The sequence below is a fragment of the Squalius cephalus genome, assembly GCF_949319135.1.
Source record: "Squalius cephalus genome assembly, chromosome: 2".
Taxonomy (NCBI): domain Eukaryota; kingdom Metazoa; phylum Chordata; class Actinopteri; order Cypriniformes; family Leuciscidae; genus Squalius; species Squalius cephalus.
In genome coordinates, this window is record NC_137123.1 from 1,132,751 (window position 1) to 1,145,774 (window position 13,024).

A 13,024-nucleotide genomic window follows, 5' to 3' on the forward strand; every position below is an offset into this window, starting at 1 on the left:
AGAAATAGGGTAAAAGCATAGGTAACTTTTGATCGAAGTTCAAGACAATAAATTTGATAAGCACATACACAAGTAATCTCTTTTCAAATTCAAACAATACTTTATTGATTATATACTAACACATACAGCTAATCTCTAACACAAACACACGCACACACACACACACATTCATACGAGTTGCAGAAAGGAAGAGAGTGAGGAAAGAGTGGGTTTAAGAGTGAAAGGATGAAATCTCACGATTCCATATGCACTTAGACATGACCTGAACGAACCATCAAACATTAATTTAACCCTTCTATCGTTTCTTAGACAGGTTATTAAAGTTATATAAATACACCAGTGTAGCTTTTAGTCTGGAGGTACTTGCTTGTCTTTGCGTTACTTTTTGGGAATTCCCTTCGTTGCGTAACAGAGGGTTTCCCGGGTTCGTTCGTCGGCTGTGGTCTCCTTGTGCCTGGGTCTGCGGCGTTCCAGTCACGTGTTGTGCTGGCAGATGAATTGAAAGTCTTTGAAGTTGAAAGCGTGCGTTGCAGCCGTGAATCGTGGAACGAAACTTTGCAGCAAAACTTTACTTAAAACCGAGACTTTCAATCGGAAAAGAAGAATAACACAAAAGAAAGAAAGAAAATAAGATACGAAAGGAACTAGATGACTGGAATTTAATCTAACCCATTTGATCTTAATTTGGGTTGATCTGCTCGTCTGTTAACGTTACATGGTTACTAAACCATCGTCTGCCGTCTCCGTCTTTGTTCTGCACTCGTTGAGAGCTCCTGTATCAGAACATTTTGAACGAACTTAGAGAGGAACTTAGAGAGGAACTTAGAGAGGAACTTAGAGAGGAACTTAGAGAGAGAGCGAACAGAGAATCCAAGATTTTAAACTCAAAGTTTTGTCCCCCCTCCTGAAGAGAGCGGACCAATTAGACACTTGCTTTGTTTGCAAAGTCATAAATCATGTCTTCCCTGGGGGGTTACTCTAATGAAACTAAAAGACCAGATGCAACAGTTTTAGGCAGGATTTCTAAGTATCAGAATATGAAATATTCTACACAGATTTAATTTCAGTCATCTTGCTAGTTGTGTTCGTAAGGTAGCATTGATATGAAACAGTACACACTTCATTCACACACCTAACAATTATAACTATTACATGAATTATATGGGATTAAAGCATATTAAATGGACACATATATCGTAGAAACACATAGAATGATGTCTGATGTTTATAAGTCCATTGAAAATTGTTCTTGAATGAGTTTTATGGATTTTGATATGTAAAAGTCTTTTGGTGTGTAAAGTGTATGGGCTTGGAAACACCCTGAGGTCATGGGTATTTCCTGCTGAAATCTGTTTGTCTCTCTCATGGGACCAAGATGGGATCTGTTAGCCACAGGGGTCATGTGACCTCTTGTTAGGGCCCTGAGCAGTAATCATCTCTAAACCGATTCGTCTTGCAAAACTATCAAACGTTGACCAGTTCTTCCTTAAGTTAGCCAATAAAAGTCTTTGGTAAGCAGACTTTCTGGAGACTGGGTGATTTATGGCTCTGGTTTGTGAGGACTCTTGTGTGAGACCTTGGTCTCTGTCTTTCTCTTAACCAATCAGTAATTTCGGCAACAAAGATAGTATTGACCAGTTATTTCGTTAGTGCTGGGGGTCAGTTTTAAACAGCCCGACTGGTTGGCGCCTGGCCCTGATGACAAGATGGATGAGGATCATGAGGTCCTGAGTAAATCTTGAATTAATATTCTGTTTGAATTAATATTCTGGAAGAAGATTAGTAGTTTGTGGTTGGTTCCTTCTCATTGTTGCTACATATCCCCCCTTCGGTCGACGATGTGTTGAGTAGAAGACATCGGTGAACCATGGAGAAATGGGTAGAGGAAGCAAACACAAACAGCAAACAACAAGACAACACCTCCATGACTGGTCACTTTACTGGTGCAGGGCATTAGACTACCTAGGCATAAACAGGTTCACTCTCTCAATATAGTTAATCACGTTGAATAAAGTTTGGTTCAATTTTAGGACCGTTATCCTAATTTGTTTTGGGACGGTGATTAATCAATTTTGTGACTAAATTTGATTTGTTTGTTTTCTTCTCTTCTAAATTGTTCTAGGCTTGGACCAATTTACCTTTCAATTTGTGATACGAATGATGCAGGGAGTTCTCTGGCTCACATTCGTTTTAAGGTAGCTTACAAATATTAGGCGTGGTGTGTCAATCCTATTATTGTGACCTTGACCCTTATGGGGTGGACAGGCCTTTTACCTAATAAAAGAAGGAAAGGAAGGAAGGAAGAGGTAAAACAAAACAAAGCAGTTGAGTGTTCCTCCGGATATGACTTGTAACTACTGTTGCACATAGGTGTCAGGGATCATGATGTAATGAGAGGTGTTCTCAGGTGTACTTGTTGGATGGGTATTTACCATGTTTCCTATGGTAAGTGTAGCTAAGTTGTTAAGCTAGTTTCTGAAGTTAGTTTCTATCTGTGGGGGAAAACATGTTTGTTGCATGTTTTGCATGGCAGAGGTGGTTAACCTCTGTATGTTAGTGAGTATGTTAGGGATGTTGTGTAGTGCATGTATGTATGTATGCATGTATGTATGCAGGGCTTGACATTAACTTTTTTGCTCACTAGCCAATGTGGCTAGTGGTTTTCCAAAGTTACTAGCCACACAGCATTTTTACTAGCCACATTTTTGTTGTTGAGAAATTACCTGATAAAAGTTGACTATGGCGTGCTAAAATTTACTTGAACTAGATTTACAACCCTTTTAAATGTAAAACCACTGTACACACCAAAATAAAGACTACATAAATATATAACAATACAGGTCATTATCATTAGCTCTGATAAGGTTGTGTGTAAAGCTCCTTTTTTTAAATAAAACCATATAATACAGCATATGACATAACTCCAGCAGGGCAGCTAGCTGTCTCTTCGATTCTTTGTTGTCGGTCACTAGCGACAATACTCATTAGGGCTGTCAAAATTGCTCAAAAATGACCTTCGAATATTCCCTCTAAAAAAAACACATAGCTTATATTCGAACTATTCGAACATCTGGTTGCGCATGTCAATGACGCGCATTACGTCAATAACAGGACAAATTAATACAAAGAGACATAACTACTTGTATAGGTAGTTTGTTTAAGTTTAAACATATTTGACAACGTATTACCTACACGAAAACAAGTAAATCAACTAATGGCCAAGACCGCAGACCTCACTCACTCTCGCTCGCTCACTCGCAGGCACTCTTTCTCTCTCTCGCCCTCCCTCATGCTGCGTTCACACCAAACGCGAATAGAGCGTCTGGCGCGAGTGTAAAGACGCGTGAAAGCGCCCTAAATCTCAGTAATCGACACATTACCAGAGCTTTACTCTTATTATTATTATCCGCTTCTACACCTAAAAATGATGGCATTACTCTCACATATGTTCATAACGTCATGAAAGTCAGTTGTGGTGAAGTAAAAGCAGAGTTAGTGCTAAAGTTTCCCTCAGAAAAGCTCCTGTCAGACTCCCTTTGCGAGCGCTGAGTGATCGACGTTTAACGGTTTTGTCTCCATTCACTGAAATAAAGAGCAGCACAGACACTAATGCCTCATAATCCAAGAAAGACTAAATAAGGCCGAGTCTGAAACTACAGTCTCTACTGAGAATCAAAGCTTGTTGAGATTGAAACAAACACTCGCTGATATCTGATGTCTTCCTTCCAGATGATTCTGTCTAATCTGAGGAGGATTCGTTACCATCAGAAATATTTCACACACTTCAGTCTGTCATATTGACCCTGAACACCTTCTGTGTGTCTTTGATTATAAACACACACAAATACGATCTTGACTTTGTCATGTTCATGATAGAGATATTTCAGTGTGAGCTGAGGCACAGAGGCTGTGTGTGTGTGTGTGTGTGTGTGTGTGTGTGTGTGTGTGTGTGTGTGTGTGTGTGTGTCGCTCCTGTCATATAAAGCTGTTGTGCTCGTGGAGATCTAATAAAGGATAAAACACCATCATTTCAGAAGAAGATGTTGTGGTGATGAAGGCAGCAGATTGAGCTCTGAAGCTCCTGAAAGACTGGAATTACACCGTGATCATCTGTGTTTAACAGCGATACTGTGAGTGTGTGTACCGTCGCTGATCTGCACAATTCATTTAGTGTCAGACAGTGTGTGGAGAAATAAAGCACACTATCAGGAGATCGTCTGTGTGTTTCATTCTGCTGATCTCTCGTCACATTCATGATCATTCATACTGTCATCAGTTCACATCAATCATTCTCCTTACTCCAAATAAATGTTCACTTAAATACAATGATGAAGAAACTGGTGTAGAGCCAAATGTATTTACAGTCCAACGTCACAAACCTTCACTGTGTGCGTAAATCCAGCCCAAAAAAGTCCTAAAGTAGGAAAAGGATCCGCACACATCGAATAGGACAAAGACTCTCCAACTGTTGGTTTATTACGCTTCAATAGAGGACACATAAAAGACCTGCAAAAACCTGCTATAAAGTGCTAAACATTTCCTCAATAACTCTAGTTGTCTAGAGTTAATCTCCAAACACTGAAATTCAGTTGAAAATAATGTAAAACAGAAACTAATGTAAAGATCAATGCTATAATAAGAGCTCTACACAGTGTGTAATTATATAAACGAGACTGTCAGTCGCCATAATTACACAAATGAAGGAGATCAATGCATTTATTAACATTCAGAAAGCCGTCTTTCTACTCTGTCTTCAGATCAGTGTAATGATCAGAATAAACACACACACTATTCTCACTGCGACGGCTTGAGCTCTCAGTGTGGCGTTGTGAATGTGCTGTCAATGTCAAATACTGATTTTAAAAGAGCCCGTCTGGAGACTCAACGGTCTGATCGATCTTTCATCTGCGGCCCGTCTGACTTACGCTCTCTCTAGAGTTCATGTGTCCTGTGTGTTTCTTTCCTATCAGCTCAATGATGCCACACACTCTCTCAACTACAACAGTCACAGATGTTCCTCTACTGGACACATTTCTCTAGAGTTGATGCTGAAGTTCATGACAGATCATTGTGTTCATCACAACACAGCGGTCAAATGTGTGAAATGAACAGCATCTTTTCTCCAGAGCAATAAGAGCACAAGCTTTGTTGTAGTCCAGACTTTAAAGTTAGACATCTTTACAGATGATCATTTTAATAAATAGATAAAAACCTGCACTGACAAACACTTGCAGTGCTGTGGATGTTTTCCAGGAGCCGCTGGAGGAGAAACGTGTGCAAAAGCAGAACAAAAGCTCCTGGAGACACAAACTGTGCTGCAACTACAGACTAAACCATGACTTGATGGAGCAACATGAGAAGAAATATTCCAGCTCTACATGACGAATCTCACATTCGGCTTCTACAGCATCAGAACGCTCAGCTGCTTTCATGGGAAGAGCATCACTGGACACTTCTTTTCTGCTCTGTGTTGAAGTGATTTAGACACTCCAGCTGAATAATGTTTAATCGGACAGATTTTGTGGAGCTTCGTTCAGGTGTCCTGACGTTGGAGGAAGGCTGAGACTGTTGTAGAGGACATGAAGCTCAGAGAACATATTCTTCACTGCCAAATATCTGTGCTTCAGCATTATTATACAACACATCATATTTCAGCTGTCTTCTACCAGGACAAATAAAGGAAAGCATCATAAGGACACAGAAATAGAGCTAGTGACACAGAAGTGGCTCAGCTTACCCACCATTAGGGGTATAGTATGTTGTCACTGGAGAATTTGAGTTCATAATAAATAAATGAAATATTAGTATTTGTGCATTTTCCCATGACAGTTTTACTTTACAGCACATTATTCAGAATGTCGATTCATTAAGAATATTTCCATGCAGTGAAATATCCAAAATATCCAAAAATTATAACATTTATAAAAATGTACATAAGCAATTCACCAACAAGTATGAAATAAAGTTAGACAAAAATAAATCTTGCTACACATTTACTTTAAAGGAACACTTCGACTTTTTGGGACTTTAGCTTATCACTCACCGAGTGGTCAGGGGTATTCACTGATATACTCACACAAAAATCGCTGCATGATGCTTTCCAACAGGTTTTATCGTAGTTTTTGTCAAACACACACAAAAAAACTTGGACTAAAACTACGATTAAACCAGCGATTTTTGTTATCAGTGAACACCCCTGACCACTCAGTGAGTTTCACGTCTTTGTAAACGAAAGTTTAATGCGTTTTTTGGAAGGATTGTTCCAGTGCTCATAGGCTGCCATTGGTGTGGGGGGGAGAAGCGAAAGAAACCTAAAATTCTCGGGACAGCAGCATGTGTCCAAATTTTAATCTTAACCGTTCTATTTGATCAGAAACGATCTGTAAACAGGGCTTTAAGTGTAAAATACCGAACTTGTCCTTTAAACTTGTTTTACCTTCCCTGTATTTGAGTTTAAAATAAAAAAGTGGGGAAATGGTCCATTAACTCATGACAGTCTTACTTTACAGCACATTATTCAGAGTCTATCATTCAGAATATTTCCACTTCTGTGACTGAAGTGACATCGACGTCCGGGTTAGCAGTAGCATGAGTCGTCAGGCAAGTGTTATTTAAATAAACTCCTGATTAGGGCTGTCACTTTACGTTCGAAAATCGATTGCACAATCGATCGGACCAACCAACGCAAGTTTCGAAAATGAAAATAGGGAATCGATTTTAACGGTCTTTTCTCGGAGCGCGTCCAGCTCGTCATGTTATGCCTGCAGCGAACGCGCGTCATTTGCAACTGCAGGCTCTGACAAACATGCATAACAGCAAATGATCCTTCTGCATAATGTGTCTCTTTTTACTACAAAACTGTGAATTTTCCCGGTATTCAGACAGTCTCATGCATTCAGATACAGATTCGTAAACACAGCCATGTTGAAGACTGAGGTAATGTTTTTCATATATTCTGCTATGGCAGTCCACTCTGCTTATTGCTTTTCGAGAATGTTGCACTAGTCATAGCCACATAAATAGCACATAGCCAATAAATCATCAGAAATATTGCTGACTTGTGAGCGTCAGGCGCGGCACGCCCTCTTTACGTTCGTCCTAATGCCTGTTAGTTGTCCGTGGATGTGCCCATATTTGGCGTTTTATTTTTCAATTTTCGATTTTACAATCGATTCAATGAACACTTATGTCTCAAAAATCGAACAGGATTTTTTCACAAAAGTGACAGCCCTACTCCTGATGTACTTAAAAAACGAGGCATTGGAAAGTTTGTGAGTACAGAACCTATTTGTACTACTGTAGAAGTTTGGTGCCATTCTGGGCATTATTAGTGGGTTAATTTACCAGATACATCATAGGATCCATTAGCGCCTGCACTAAGCCATCCGGCTGATATCTCTAAATAAGCTCTAACTTTAATAATGTTCGACCAACATTCGGGTTTGGCTCGAGGTCATGGTGCAAAGGACCCTAGGTTGATTTTACTCCGAACCATCCCTTTAAGTTCAATACTTGAATATGATAATGTGATAAATATGTATTTCCAGCTACAGACTGATCATTATTTAACCTTGATCTGTTTTGAATCAGCAAGTGGAAGAAGCCTTCATGTTGCCCTCAGTCCGAGCTGTGAGAGAAAGATGAAACATCAGATTACACAAACACATCAGCTGAGCAAAGAGAAACATTTGAGTTTAACAATGACTTCATTTTCCACATTTAATCCATCACAGTACTAAACAGTCACTCCTTACAATGAAAGAAAACATTTAAATGTAATGTTTAAACATTACCTTCCTTGTGTTTGTTCTCCAACTCTTTAGCCAGATTATTCTGGTTCATCTTCCTCAGGATGTTCACTGTGATCTTCACAGCTTCTTCTGGTCCTAAACGTGCCACCATCGTGTCCACTGTGTCTAAGACATCTGCGTTCTCCATTTCAGATTTTGAAATACATTCATGATTCTTCAAGTACCACTGAAAGCACTTCAGGTCATCTTTTACTAGATCCCTCAGAGACTTCTCGAGCTGCTCTTTAACAGACGCCATATTCCTTCGCTGATTCACTTCTGCAGGACAAAAAGAAAAAGATCTTCAGTATTTTTCACTCTAAACACATGATTCGAAGTATTCATATGTTAGGGTTAGATCAGGTCTCGTCTCTTAGAGGCATCTCATCCAAACTCTTGTGGAACAGTCAGTGATTTGTCAGCGAGTCACACACAAAGCAGGAAACAAGATTTAAATAAAAAGGTTTTTACGAGTAGTGCAATTAGTAGTCAGAGGTGCAAAAACACTTTATGTTGCCATGGAAGGACTGAATAACAAGACTCAATTATTTGAGCTAAATAATGTTGTAAAATTATTGTGTGTGTATAATGTAGATATATTTTAGCTCCTCCTATGATCTTGCCATAGCACATTAAATGTAATATCCATTTTACAACAGTACGCAAGCCAAAGTTTTACCACCTCCCTACAAAAATGAATCAAATTAGTAAATTAAGTTGCATATAACTACTCAGAAGAACGATGTGTTGACTTAATCGATTACATTAATTATGAAAAAAACGTACATTTGTGTGGAATGCGCCAAAGCGGCATACTGTTTACATTCATCCCTAATCCCGTCATGTTTCACACAAAACAAGACTCACCAGAGCAGATGCTAATTAACTATTAGTTCTTCAGTAATTCTTATTAGTTCTGCAGTAAGTAAGAAACAGTATTCTAAAGTGTTACAGAGATATTGATTTCAGATTAAACTGTTTTAAAATCGTACCTGTTTGTATCTTATAATCCAACAGTGTACAAAACAATAGTCATGATGGCAACAGCTGCATTTGTATGAAACAACACAGAGAGCAAATCCATGATACTGGATGGCATAATTAACTGTACACAAAATATTGATTTGACTGAGTTTAAATATTTGATCAGCTCACCAAATGCAAAACTTCCACAAAGTAAAACCCGTTCCTAGCGAGTGTATAGCGCTGCTGACTTCAGTGACCCGGATGAGTCTCTGTTTCTGTTTTCAGCGGTTGTTATCTGGGAATATCTTACCGCTGGATGGCATGATTGACCAATCAGAATCAAGTATTCCACAGAGCCGTGTAATAAACTCTTATAAAGATTACTCCTCCAATGAACTAGAGAAGAGTACACTTAATAAAATATACATCCTGAGGCGTAAAACCCCCACCGCTAGATTACGAACTGAAGGTCTGTATACACTGTATAATCTAATTAGATACTCCTAATTAAAAAAAAAAAAACATGCAAACCGATTGCCTTAAAAAAAACTAAGTAAAGTGAAAAAGAAATAGTATGCTGTACTGGCAAATGCTTAGTTAGTATAGTTCACTTACACAAGAGTTTTAGTAACTAAAAAAGACATTTAGAGAGAACTTGATAATTTACTTTAGATTTACTCTTGACTTAGTATAGTTACCACTGTTGTGTTTCACATGCTTAATGGTGAAGTCTGTGAATCAAGCATGGGCAATTACAAGATATTGTCACAAATATAGTGGGATTATATCAACCCAATTAAAAGTTTCACAAGGTGTTAATGACTCAGGTGTTAGCAATACAATTTTAAAAGACCATTATTCAACGTGAAAAATAGACTAGTAAATTATTTAGTTAGAAGTTATGACACCTTTTAGAATATAATTACAATAATATAAATGAAGTTCCAAGTGCCCAACCGAATATAACACTGATAATCATAATGGTGAGTTCAGACAAAAACATTTTAGGAAAATCAATTTATGAAGTCAGCTTATGTGAAGTTCTCTATTAATATTGTATTGACAATTCAATATCAAAATTACTTTGGGAAGCGAGTGAATGCAACCAGAGAAAGAAAACTGCAGAAGTGGAGGAAATGAGTGAAAAGTCTATTAAGAATCGACCTGCCTCAGAAACTCTTTTTGCTTGACGAAATGTCACTCAAACCGAACAATTGGTTTTCTGAGTAACCAAGCCTGAGTTTACTTTGCATTGGAAAAAAACTAATTAAATACATAAAATATTTACGAGATTTCTTTGCAATGTCATTAGCAATTAATTGTCTTGTCCCATGTTTAGCAGTTCCCCATTATGTTTAATGCCTATTAGTCTCCCCAGGTGTCTATGGTTAACCACAGCCCCTTGGTATCTTGTTATCTTGTTTGCCTCTGTACTTAAACCCTGTGTCTTGTGTCAGTGTTTGTGGGTTCTTGACTTTGTATGTTGTTCTGTTCCCGAGTCTTGGTCCTGAGTCTATGTCTGCATCTGTGCAGTTTTGAGTTTATTTAATAAAGTATGCTGCATGTGGATCTGGATTCTGTGTGATTTCTGATTATTGTTCCTCATGAATTAGTTCTTGCTGACACAGTTTATCTGCAATGATCTGGACATTTGTAACCCCCTGAATGAGATCTGGCTAATGCTTATCAAAAAACTGTGATTTACCTTCCACACTATTCAGACGCGGCTCGTCTCTCTTAGGACGAATCTGATCAAGTTCATCTTTCTCAATTGTTGTAGTCCAGACCTCCTCCTTATCCTCTTCTCTGATAAGAGTCATTTGAAGATCATTCTCCAGACGGGTGTTGACCTTGAAGAAGTTTGGGGGAGTTTCTCTTGTGAATGTGATCCCTTCTTTGGGAGTGATAGTGGAGGCACCAGGAACATCAAGATTGTGTGGCGTTTTCATCCGAAATGGCCTGCCAGGTCTGGGATGCTCTATTGGGTCATTTCTCTTTTCTTTCTTAACTTTTTCTTTTGCATGATCATCAACTGGAAATAAGTAGAGATGTAGAATGAGAGGATCTTTAGAATGCATGTAGAGAAGAAGATCGCAGTGTTCGTACCATCCCATTATCCAACTTATGATTAATGTTTTCAGAGAGAAGGATGGTTGGACAATCTTAGCATGGAATCGGGTCAACTGCACAGGTTCTGTGGTTATTCCCTCGTCTTTTACGGTGAGGACTTTCACAGCATCTTTGAGAGAGGGGTCAGACTCTCCTAAACAGGCGTAATGGGGCAGATGAACTTCCTCCAGTTTCCCTGAGATCACCGTCACGTCAATCACTGGACCGATCCGGTTGCACTGCAGCCTCTCCAGCTCTGCGTTGAGGAAGAGTCCGTCTACGGTACGGTACTGAAGGGTGACGACACAGTCACAGACCCATCGCATTCTGGTCCTGACACACTCGTAACGGCCTGGATCAGTGCTGACCCTGAACTTTGACCCTCCTTCATCTGTACAGGCCGACGGCTCAATCTGAAGCCACTGATCAGAATAAGCTATATGGACACAAGACTGACAGTTCAGCAGCGGGTGAATATCGAGCCCAGAAGGTTTGGGCTGAGAGAACCTGTGAAGAACCAGAAGAAGGCAGAAGCAAAGAGTCAGCTGCTTTTATTAATCTCAGTTGATGTTATTTTCAACGTTTATTAATACATTATTAACATCAAAAGTTGTATCTGTCGATATTATTTAATGGACCTGAACTAACATGAACTAACAATGAACAGTTGACTAACTAACGTTAACAAATACAGTTAATGCATTAACGAATGTTAACTAATGGGACCTTATTGTAAAGTATTACCAACAATTCAAAACCAACAACATACAAACAGTTTACTATAAAAACTATTTGACAGGCAGTTTGACAGAGAGAAAATATAAAGCTAGTATATAATGCTGCGACTGACACCTGTGATGTCACTCACTAATAACAAACAATCTAATATAACAAACACATATATGAGAGTTTAATTCACACATAATTGTCCAGTTATGTTTATGTTTAACTAGCCAACATGAACTCTATATTCTCCATCAATAAGCTCAAGCTGAATAATGTGTCAAGTCTTCTATAAATCAGTGTTTTTAACTGTGGATATTTTCACAGAGGTGAACAGATAAAGACCATCAGCAGTCTGGGGTGGACAGAAATGTTCATTATCAAACATAATAAATGAGTTTGACTATAAAGAACGTACTCGGTTACTTATGTAACCTCGGTTCTCTCTAGAAGAGGGAACGAGTACTGCGTTTTTGACAAAAAACGCTACGGGAAAACCTCTTTTTCACGAAATACTGAAGCAAAAAATTATCCTTAATTTTCATACATGTAAAACGCGTTGCAGCAGTAGACAGCTATGGCGAGACGGCTCGCTCGCTCATTGGCTGCTCTGCGGCAACTGCATAAGCCTATCGAGCGAGGCCTGACAGAATCAGGCCAATGAGGGCGCTTCGCGCCCTCCCTGCCATTTCCCGCCGAGGCAGGCGTGGCTAACCTCTATAAAAGGCGCTCGAAAAGGCTGATTCACTTGATTTTCATCGCCGAAGCGAACCAGAGTGAACCGTACGCACGGCAGAGAACGCAGTACTCGTTCCCTCTTCTAGAGAGAACCGAGGTTACATAAGTAACTGAGTACGTTCTCTTACGAGAGTCCTCTCGTACTGCGTTTTTGACAAAAAATGCTACGGGAACCCCTTGTAAAACGCCGTGCGTGCTGTGGTGAAAAACACCGATCACTGGAGCAAAGCCAGGCATACAGTGCATAACCACCAGATAGACTCACAGAGAGTCTGGGAAATAGGGAGGGGTATCCTCTATTCCCTATAGCGCAACGTCCACAGACGTGAAAACATGACCTCACAGAGAGAGTCTAGAGACAAGAGGGGGTTTCCTCCGTCCCATATAAGGCCGCGTCTACAGACGCGAGTCAGACACCATATAGACAGGGTGGAGACCTGAACTAATATGGGAAATGTGGGTCTTACACAATTCCGCCCATAAAACAGTCGGTAGCGCGTCGCGCATACGATTACAGTGCTCTGGTTTAGACAACTGAATCGATTATACCGATAGTAGCTTAGCCTGCAAGGCGGGAACCTCTAGGTTGTAAAACCTGATAAATGTAGACGGCGAGGCCCAACCTGCCGCCGTACATATATCCTGTAAGGAAATCCCGCTGGACCAAGCCCACGAAGAGGCAACGCCTCTAGTGGAGT

General features: G+C 39.6%; 1 protein-coding gene across 1 annotated transcript in view; it reads right to left on the minus strand.

Annotated features, from left to right (window-relative positions):
- Positions 1 to 7,586: 7,586 nt before the first annotated feature.
- The window catches only part of LOC307154774 (NACHT, LRR and PYD domains-containing protein 1 homolog), a gene marked incomplete at its 3' end in the record, with an annotated part of 31,035 nt that continues 25,597 nt past the window's right edge, over positions 7,587 to 13,024 (minus strand). The window contains exons 8-10 of the mRNA XM_079864861.1: positions 10,462 to 11,372; positions 7,794 to 8,069; positions 7,587 to 7,627 (exon numbers count right to left, since the gene is read on the minus strand). Of these exons, the coding sequence (XP_079720987.1) occupies positions 7,587 to 7,627; positions 7,794 to 8,069; positions 10,462 to 11,372 (1,228 nt within the window). The remainder of the gene's footprint in view (positions 7,628 to 7,793; positions 8,070 to 10,461; positions 11,373 to 13,024) is intronic.